This window comes from Nuphar pumila, chromosome 4 (assembly GCF_984573655.1).
Source record: "Nuphar pumila chromosome 4, dmNupPumi1.hap1.1, whole genome shotgun sequence".
NCBI lineage: Eukaryota > Viridiplantae > Streptophyta > Magnoliopsida > Nymphaeales > Nymphaeaceae > Nuphar > Nuphar pumila.
Genome location: NC_143252.1, coordinates 131,200,349 through 131,210,685, shown reverse-complemented (window position 1 = coordinate 131,210,685; position 10,337 = coordinate 131,200,349). Strand labels below are relative to the sequence as shown.

General features: G+C 36.5%; 1 protein-coding gene across 1 annotated transcript; it reads right to left on the bottom strand.

Annotated features, from left to right (window-relative positions):
• Positions 1 to 1,258: 1,258 nt before the first annotated feature.
• Positions 1,259 to 9,637, bottom strand: LOC149841076 (zinc finger CCCH domain protein). Its single transcript, XM_090004647.1, has 2 exons — positions 9,487 to 9,637; positions 1,259 to 1,493 (listed from the first exon to the last, which is right to left on the bottom strand). Exons 1-2 carry the CDS (start codon positions 9,577 to 9,579, stop codon positions 1,359 to 1,361), a joined length of 228 nt encoding a protein of 75 aa, XP_089860773.1. The 5' UTR covers positions 9,580 to 9,637; the 3' UTR covers positions 1,259 to 1,358.
• Positions 9,638 to 10,337: the final 700 nt, after the last annotated feature.

Here is a 10,337-nt window from a genome sequence, read left to right as displayed (position 1 = left end):
CAAGAAATCATACAAAATGCAGAAAAGCAACCCATTTGCATGTTCGTTTTCATGTTTCAGTTGTATGTCTCCAAAAGAGTCTCATGAGAATAAAAAGAAAGCTAGCATGATGGCTTTGAAATGAATAAACTACCAACAATTAGCCTAATAATTGCAACGGGTATTTGGGAAAAACCACTTATCAGGAAAAGTGGAATAAGATGGGAGAATATTATGATCTAGAATGCAATATATCAGCTTATTGCACTTTTTTGGACAAGGGGTTGCAATGAAGTTGATAGAAGCACTTTCCCAATAAGAAATGTTATAGAATTTTTCAAATAAGAGCAGCATTAGTAAATGAAAAAACAATTGCACATCTGTAGGAACTAGGACTTTAAATTCGCTTTTACAACAAACATAGAACTATTTAAATGATGGTACAAGGACAAATTACAGGTGATTGATATATATCCACAAAGAAAAAAATGCTAATGTGTAAACTGCTGAATGATCTTAACCTGGACATACTGTGCTAACTCAGCTGCTAAAACTTTCATGCTACCAAACCCATTTGTCCAATGTGGTTTATTCATCACAAAATGCTACAGCATTCAACTTTTAGATATTTAGTGCAATCATCCAAGCAGGCATCTGAAAGATAAATTCATGTCTTGAGATGCTACAAAATTATTTGTTCTTCAAAACCGAAACTGCACTATTGTGGTGTTCTTAATATTACTGGTGCCCATTGTATGTGAAATAGTTGGAACAAATAACATTTTAAGTGTAAATGTCAGTCACAAGAACTGAAACTACAAAATTTTGAATAAAATTGTTAAATTTTGTGAACATTAGGCATTTATGGGCTTCAGAGGTCCGCACATGTCAAATTTAAGATTCTGGAGATGTTATGTAGATCATGTTTAACAATTTCCTGAACGCATTCTCAATAAAGAAACCTTTCCATTACAAATGTTAACATACAAGTATACAACGCAAAACATCTACAAACCAAAAATAATGGTCTTATTTTTGTAAAAATGGATCAGGATGAATAAGAAAAGTTTATTTATGCTGAGGATTTTGCAAAATGCAGGAGATGGAGTGAAGAGAAGGAAAATGGTATAAGCTGAATAAATGCCATCCACTGTCCAATCAGAATGATGAAAAGGAATGGATCTATTTATGTATCGCTTGACTTGAGATGGGAGTAAGAGAGGATGTTCAAATAATGAAAGATGAGGTGAGAAAAGATGACTAACATCAAATTGTAACATATCAGAATGTAATTTATTTAAGCTCTAATTGCAAATTCTAATTTGACAAATACTATAGTAACATAGTCAAGCATAGTATGGCATCGCCAACTTGAATGCTCAGAAACAGGAATCATCAAACACCCAAGGCCCGTTCAGGAAAAGCTCACGGCCATTCATCTGTACTCTTCCTGCTGTTATGTCTTCTGTACGCTTACGAGCAGCTTCAGCTTGTTTAGCCGCAGCATCAGCATCCTGTGGCATGCCATGAATATAAGGGAATAAAAGAAGAATGAAGTAGGTATCAATCAACTATTAACTTGAAAAGAAAATTGATCAAAATTTTATTTTAGCGTGCATGAGTGCATGCATACATGTCTGTAAGAAGGCAAAGAATTGATACAACATCAACAAAGCTGATACTTCAAAAAGACATTGGAAAAACAAGTCTAATTATAAGCTACAATAGCATGACAGTAAGAAAGCCGATAGTTCTAACAAAAACTTGCAGTCTACAATTATTAGGCATCAAGTAAAGCAAGATTTGATAAATTCAAAGTTGGTATTTTCTTATGAGGAAGAAGTCTGATTTCTGGATTGGGATCTTGTAATAGCCGTGATGGAATTGAGAAGAGAAAGAAGAGACAAATAGTAGTTTAAAGGACCACCAGCCTCCAAAGAAAAGAATAGGTCAGACAGAACAGAGCTGCATTTCCCAATTAATTTTCACTTATTTATATCCCATACAAGAACTGAGGTCATCTCACATAGCCTGAGAATCTACTTGGTAATTGACAACTGTATATAATCACTAATCTAACAGGATCCCTACGAGTTACTGATCTGAGTTTGTTATTACAGTTTTCAACTAACCAATTCGCTAATAGAACCTCCTACGGTCCTAGCAACTGACTAACTTCAACAGACTTGAACCTGGTGACTTCCCTCAGCCAGTCCATCTTCTTCACCTTCTTGAATATGTTTGCCTCTATCAATTCCCTCCTCTATAAGAGTGACCTTGTCCCCAAGGTCAAATGCAGGGAATTCTAGCACAAAATCAGCATAATCTACCCAAGATGCATCCTCCACTTGATGACCTACCCATTGGATGAGAAGTTGGCTGACTGCCCTGTTGTTCCCCTTGACCATTCTCTTTCCAAGCAACTTATGAGGGGTCCTTTCTACTATAATGAAATAGCGGAAAGTAAAAAACAATGCCACTAAGCGCTTTACAAGATTACGATCATAAAAGTGCATAAGCACAAACCAATGCCACTAAGAGCTTACAAGATCACAATCACAATATGCACAAGTCCATTATAGGACAAAACAATAGCCAACAAAGGACAAACACAAGCACTAAGTGCATATAAAACATTAATGAATTAAATAGAAAAAAACAAAATGTAAAAAATATTAATTTTTATTGAGCATAAATGCTTAAGAGAAGCATTAGTTACAAATGAGGGATTTAACCCTTATTTATAGACAAGGGGAGAGCATGGGGCTCCCAATTGAGTCGTTGGGAGCTTCCAACGGTCACAAATGTGACCATTGGGGAGCCCTCGACAAATCTATGGTATTTTGACCATAAAGCCCATGTTCTTTATAAAAAATACATTAAATAAAAAGATAGAAAAAATAAATAATAAATAAGAGAAAATTTGTTCCTAATGAACAGTACAGTTACATGAATAAAATGACAAAAATACTCCAAGAGGGTATTTACCAATTACATCATTATATATATATATATATATATATATATATATAAACTTAACACTCTCCCTCAAACTTAGAGTGAGATATACCAAAAGTTTGAAAATACAACAAAGATTCAATGAGGAGGATCCAAGTCTCAAGTGTCTTCAATGAAAATCTCCATTTTTAGGACATATTAGAGAGTTTTGCAAACTCAAGTCTTCAAATGTCTTTTATTGGTGATCATCCCCAATCGCCTTCGTCGGCTATCTCCATCTTCATGATGCATTGAAGATATTCCTTTCTCAGTCCATCACATCTTTAAGAACCTGCAGAGAAAACAAAACACAGGTCCCAACTACAAAAAGAAGGTATTCTAACAAAATAGTTATGAAGTTTCAAAATAAATATATATAATTTGAAAAAGAATAACATTAAGGAAAAAATTTTAAGCAAAGTGGTGATAATTTTAAGAAATACTTAGATAACCATTAAGAAAGACAGGAGCATACCTCAAAAGAGAAGTTTTTATGAAATCAAATTTAGACAATCATAAACTCAAAATCAACATATTTTTCAAGAAAACATAAATATTGATGATAAGGGAACTTAATCAATTATCAAGAAGAGATAAACAATGATGTATTAATAATATTCCAAAATTTTAGAAAATCCCTTCAATTAAAACAAATCATCAATTTATACTAAAAAACAACATGCATATAAAGTATAACACTAAAAAATAATTGTCAAATAAAAAGGAGTTAATTAAATTTATGCATGCAACAATATGAACAAGATAATCCATATCAAACACATATATATTCAACATGCAATTAAAGCATATTTTATGCACATAAGATGACAATAAAAAATAACTATTTTTATCAATAAATTGCACGTAAAATGCATGATTTTAATGTAAAAAATCAAATAACCTTTAATTATGAATAAAATTGTCCACCAATTCAAGTGGACAATACACAAGTGTTTTCGTAAGGAATACACTCTCAACACCCACAAAGGGGCACGCGCAAGAAGGATCACAAATATAAAGAATACAATTTTTATTAAACATCACAAGTATGCAAAATCCATGAAATCTTTATCAATAAACAATTTTCCCTATATAAGGAAGCACAAGTAAAAAACATTTTGAAATTTCATGGAGAGATTCTAAAAAATCCCTCATAAGAAAGGGAATGATACTTGCAAATTAACACTAATTTGAGAAAAATATGAAGAGATTTAAATTCTCATAAATATCAAGAAGTGATATTTTACAAATTTCAACAATAGTTTGACCACCACAAGCAATCACCTCACTAGGCTTTGAAACCTCAAGCATTAAGTGTATCAGCGACTAAAACAAGAATATAATCATCATGCCACTAAAGGGCCAAAGACACACACGAAGTTGTATATAAACATCTATTGTCTACATATAATGACACTTAAAAATAAGTGTATCAATAACTAGAAAAAGAGCATAATGTCAACGATGGGCTAAAATCACACACGAAGGTGTGAATAAATATCTCTTGTCTACATACTATGTCACATGGGTGCGGGTACGGGAGCGGGTGCGGGTGCGGGTGCGGGTGCGGGGATTCGGCACTTCCAAAAAACCTGAGTGCGGGGGTGCGGCAGGGGCAAAAATGTAAATATATATATATATATAAGAGAGAAAATCCTTTACGAAAAAAGGTTTTGAAAAGCAGCTGTCAGCAGCTGACAGCTCCTGTCAGCAGCTGACAGCAGAGTCAGCTGACAGCAGAAATTTTTTTAAAAAAAAATTCGCAGCTCAGCAGTTGTCAGCAGCTGACAGAAGCTGCTGTCTCAGCTGTCAGCAGATTTTTTTTTAAAAAAAAAATCGTAGCTCAGCAGCTGACAGAAGTTGTTGTCTCAGCTGTCAGCAGTAATTTTTTTTAAAAATTTCGCAGCCCATTTCAAAGGGCAATTTTTTTTAAATAAAAAAATCCAAAAAAGAAAATGGACCTAAATGATCCTGGGTGCGGTCAACGCACCCAGGAACGGGTTGACCGCACCCGGTGCCGCACCCGCACCCTCTCCCGCGTCGAGTCGCGTCGATGCGGGTGCGGCACTCTGCTAGCCGAATCCCTGTGACATAGTCTACATATAATGACACTAAAAAATCAAGTGTATCAGTGACTAAATCAAGAGCATAATGCCAATGATGAGTTAAAAACACACATGAAGGTGTGAACAACATCTCTTGTCTAATATAATGATACTTAGATAAGAGGCATAATAGAAGGAAACACAAAAAGTAAGAGAGCTTGTAATGAAGACACACTAATGTTATAAAAAATATCAATTTTAATCATCTTTCGAAACACCATGGTTGTAAATGGGTCTATACTATTAAGTATAACTCAGATGGATCAATTGAAAGGTTTAAAACTCGTATGGTTGCGAAAGGCTATACTCAAACTTATAGGGTGGATTTCTTTGAAACATTCTCTCTTGTTGCTTGTCTTGGGACTATTCGTCTTGTTTTGTCAGTCGCAGTGCACCATGGTTGGTCTCTATGTCAGCTTGATGTGAAAAATGTCTTTCTGTATGGAGACTTAGAGGAGACAGTTTACATGCAGCAAGCTCTGGGGTTTGAAGTTCTGGGGGAGTGTCAGAAGGTATGCAAGTTGAACAAGGCAATCTATGGTCTCAAACAGAGTCCTCGTGCGTGGTTCTCCAAGTTGGCTGAGGTCATGTCAGCATTTAGGTTTGTCTGATCTGCCTCGAATCACTCTCTTTTTATTAAAAAGACTTGCACAGGGATTGTTGTCATGATAGTATATGTTGATGACATTATAGTCACAGGAAGCAGTGAAAAAGACATTTCTGACACAAAGTCCCATCTTCAGAAACACTTTGTGACTAAGGATCTGGGACCACTCAGATATCTCTTAGGCATAGAGGTTGCAAGGAGTAAAGAAGGATTGGTTTTGTCACAGCAAAAATATGTCTTGGACCTGCTGAAGGAAACAGAGATGTTAGGTGTCAAACCTGCAAGGATTCCTATGGATCCCAAGTCTCATCTGTTTGATGAAAAAACCGAGTATGTGGATTGTAACCGTTATCACTCCTTGGTTGGCAAGCTATTATATGTGACTGTGACCAGACCTGACATATCTTTAGCCGTGAGCAAGATAAGTCAATTTATGGACAAACCTACAAAGACTCACTGGGATGCTGCAATGATGATTCTCAAATATCTAAAGTTCTCTCCTGGTAAAGGACTATAGTTTAAACAAAACCCTTCTTTAGATGTTACTTCCTATTCAGATGCAGATTATGCAGGGTCGGTTGTTGATAGAATGTCCACAATTGGATTCTGTGTGTTTGTTGGAGGGAATCTGGTTATTTGGAGAAGTAACAAACAAACTGTTGTTGCCAGGTCGAGCGTTGAGTCAAAGTATCGGGCTATGGCTCAAACTGTTGCTGAGATGATGTGGGTTAAATCTGTGTTGACTGATCTCCAAGTGAAAGTCTTATTACCTATGGAGATGATATGTGATAATAGAGTTGCTACTTATATTGCCAATAACCCAGTATTTCATGAATGGACAAAGCATATTGAGGTGAATTGTCACTATGTACGTGACCTGGTCCAGACTGGGTACATTTGCACCATGCACATATCTTCAGGAAACCAAATTGCTGATGTCTTCACAAAACCCCTAGCGAGTTTACATTTTTCAAAATGTTGTGACAAGCTGAGCATTATTGATATATATATGCTCCAGCTTGAGGGGGAGTGTTGAGAAGCAGTCACCGCACATATGCATATGCGTATGGGTAGTTTGGTAACTACTCAAGAGGTCAGCGGCATTATTATAAATAAGGTGTTTCAGTCTAATCTCTCTATTTAAGTGAGATTAGACCTAATGAGTAAATACGATCTCTCTCTCTCTCTCTCTCTCTCTCTCTCTCTCTCTCTCTCTCTCTCTCTCTCTCTCTCTCTCTCTTCTTCTTCTCTGTTTTGCTAGAAACCCTAGCCGACTGCAACAAAAACTTCATAAACATTTTCTTAAAGTTTCATTGAATTATACCAAGTGTTTCCAACCATGTAGCCCCAATAACCACATCACAACCCCCTAATGGCAGCACATAAATGTCTAAGCAAATGGATAAATTCTTAACTGTCAAAGAAACCTGATAACAAGTACCATTACTTTCAATTTTCTCACCCATGGCAACCATCACCTGAAAAGGATTATCTTTATTAACATGTAGCCCCACCTTCTTGGCTACTTGGGGATCTAAAAATTTATGAGTACACCTTGAGTGAATCAAAATTGTAACTGGAAGACCATGTAAGTTGCCCAAAACTCTCATAGTTTTAAGATAACAAGTACCTGTTATCAGGTTTCTTTGACAGTAAAAATTTTATCCATTTGCTTAGACATTTATGCACTGCCAGTGACAATTTGAATTTGCTCACCCATGGCAACCATCACCTGAAAAGGATTATCTTTATTAACATGTAGCCCCACCTTCTTGGCTACTTGGGATCTAAAAAATTATGAGTACTCCTTGAATGAATCAAAATTGTAACTGGAAGGCCCCATAAGTTGCCCAAAACTCTCATAGTTTTAGGAGAAACCGAACCACTAATTGCTTCAATTGAAGGTTCAGTCTCATCATCAGAACTATTATCAAGGCAATCAGGGATGACTTAGATGATGGCAAGAGATTTGCATCTATGTGCTCTATTCCATTTCTCACCACATTTGAAACAGTCCTTTTTTCAAACGCTCATCATATTTGGATTGTGATCATTGTTTGATAGGAAGAGCTTGACGTGAAGGAATAGGAAGCAAAGGTTTTGCAGAATTAGAACCCTTGGGTATAAAAAGATTCTTTTGAGACTGAAGTTTTGATTTTTGCAATCAGGACAATTCTACTGCTTCTGACAATATAAAGTTACTAAAAGATCTGAGCTCAAATTGAAGATTGTCTCTAACTCCGCTCAAGAACGTGCCCAGCAGACGTTGCTCAGACACACCCTTGATCTTGTTGGACAATAGTTCAAATTCACGCAGATACTCCAAGAAAGAACCAGTTTGACGAAGTTTGCTCAAAGCCCCATGAGGATCTTCACACAATGAAGTGCTAATCCTTCTTTCTAATCCATCAACCAAATCTGACCAGCTAAATGCTGATCTAGAACCAGTTACCACCAAAAAAATTGTAAGGCATCACCTAAAAGATGGAAAGAGGCAGTAGGTAACTTATGGCATTCAGCAATCTGATAGAAGGAAAAGTATTCTCTGTTTTATAGATCCACTCCCATGGATCACTAGTTCCATCGTATGTCGGAAAATCAAATTTCTTTGGCCACGTAGAAGCTCTATCATTGTTATTGGAGGATGCCTCTGTTTCTTTGATGTTGTGCATTGTCAAAAACTCCTTTCTTAGTTCAGCCTTGATTAATGCTTTCAGGTGCTCAAATTCCTCCAGCAACATGGCCAATTGTCGAGGGATCGGAGGTGGCTTAGAAACCAATTTGATAGATTCAAAGTTGTTATTTCCTTGAGAGGAAGAAGAAGTCTGATTTCTGGATTGGGATCTTGTAATAGCAGTGATGGAATTGAGAGGACCACCAGCCTCCAAAGAAAAGAAAAGAATAGGTCAGCCAGAACAGAGCTGCCTTTCCCAATTAATTTTCACTTATTTATATCGCATACAAGAATTAAGGTCATCTCACATAACCTGAGAATCTACTTGGTAATTGACAACTGTATATGACCACTAATCTAACAGTATCCCTAAGGAATTCTCTAACTGAACCTCCCACCAACTGCCTTAAACCTGGTGACTTCCCTCAGCCAGTCCATCTTCTTCACCTTCTTGAATATCTTTGCCTCTATCGTAGCTAAATGATGAAAACGCACTCTTGACGGAGACCAAGATAAGGAAATTTATATGTGGCTTTATTTTGGCAACTTCTGTAATATTTTAGAATATCTCAGCAACATGGTAAGATTTTCCAGAAAAGAAAAAAAAAGTAGGCATGCCATCAACAAATTATCATAACACATCCTCGCTATTTAAGTTTCTTCCATTTTTTGTAATACTTTTTCTTTTAATACATTTTAATTTGATAAATTATATTTTTTGACATTTTATATACTATTAGAAAAGACATAAACATGATTCTTTTGTTTTTCCTTCTTCTTCAAACATGATTCTTTTGTTTTTCCTTCTTCTTCCTTTTCAACTTTTCTTGTTTGCAGGATTTGCTAACATCTTCTTACGATTTTGCCACCAAATCTTGAGCCCATTCAAATATCAGCGAGAACAGGAAGACCACCAGATTCTAATATGGTGAAAATGGATAATGAGAAACTGAAAACCAAAATAATCGAATGCCAAGAAACGAACAAAAACCTCTTCCACAGAAATAAAGGAAGAAAAGAGAAAAGCAACCCCAAATAGTTTCAATTGTTTGTTGGGGAGTCGTATCATACAGCATCGCTTCAAAGATAGAGAGAAGAAGGGGATGAGGGGAGTGAGGGAGGACCTTTCGGCGTTTCCAGGAGAGGAACTGGGCATGGGTGATGGCGGGCTTCGTCACCGCTTCCACGCTCTCTTCCTTCTCCTCCTCAGCACCCATCCTCTCTCTCTCGTTGCGCGCAGACGGAGGGTCGGTTTAGGCCGAGCTGCGGTCCGGACCGAACTGGCTAAGGTTAGGTCAGGTGTGTGTGGGACTCATTAGATTAGCGACGCAAACGAATCGGGTATACGGTCGGAGTCTGACACGACGATTCCGGATTCGGATCCTTATAATAAGATCCGGACGTGTACTCGGATTTGATAAACCAGAATTTTTGAGACTCAGATCGGATTTGGATAAGTATTTCAGCTTGAATCTGATTTGGATCCAAATCAAAATACGAACCGAATTTTTTTTAGTGAAGATAGAGCTTAGTTTTTATTATTTTTTTTTACAGGATTCAGTATTACCACGTATTTTGGATCCAGATTCAACCTTACCATATTGGATCTTATTTGAACTCAGATTCGGATTCAAATCTATAGTTTACATTTCGGATTCATATTAGAATCTAACAAAGATCGAGACTGCATTGGACCTGTTTAAGCTCCACATTAAAATGGAGAAGCTTTGGATTTTTCTAGCTAAAATGATGAGATGGGACCAAGATTTGTTTTAGGGTGTGTTTGAATTCATCATATTTCAAATCCAAGGGAGATAGTGGATTTGAGATTCTAGGATTTGAGAACAGACCCAGACCTATTTGTTCTTAGATTCAGGATTTTAGTCTCTCTCCTTTATATGATGGGCCTTGGTGTTTGAGAAACCAAGGATACCCATAACATATTGTGGATCCCCAAAATTTGAAAAGAACAAAA

Coding starts and splice junctions, on each gene's coding strand:
- LOC149841076 (XM_090004647.1), bottom strand. CDS start 9,579: ATGGGTGCTGAGGAGGAGAAGGAAGAGAGCGTGGAAGCGGTGACGAAG. Junction 1,494..9,486: donor TCTCCTGGAAACGCCGAAAG/GTCCTCCCTCAC, acceptor GGCATGCCACAG/GATGCTGATGCTGCGGCTAA.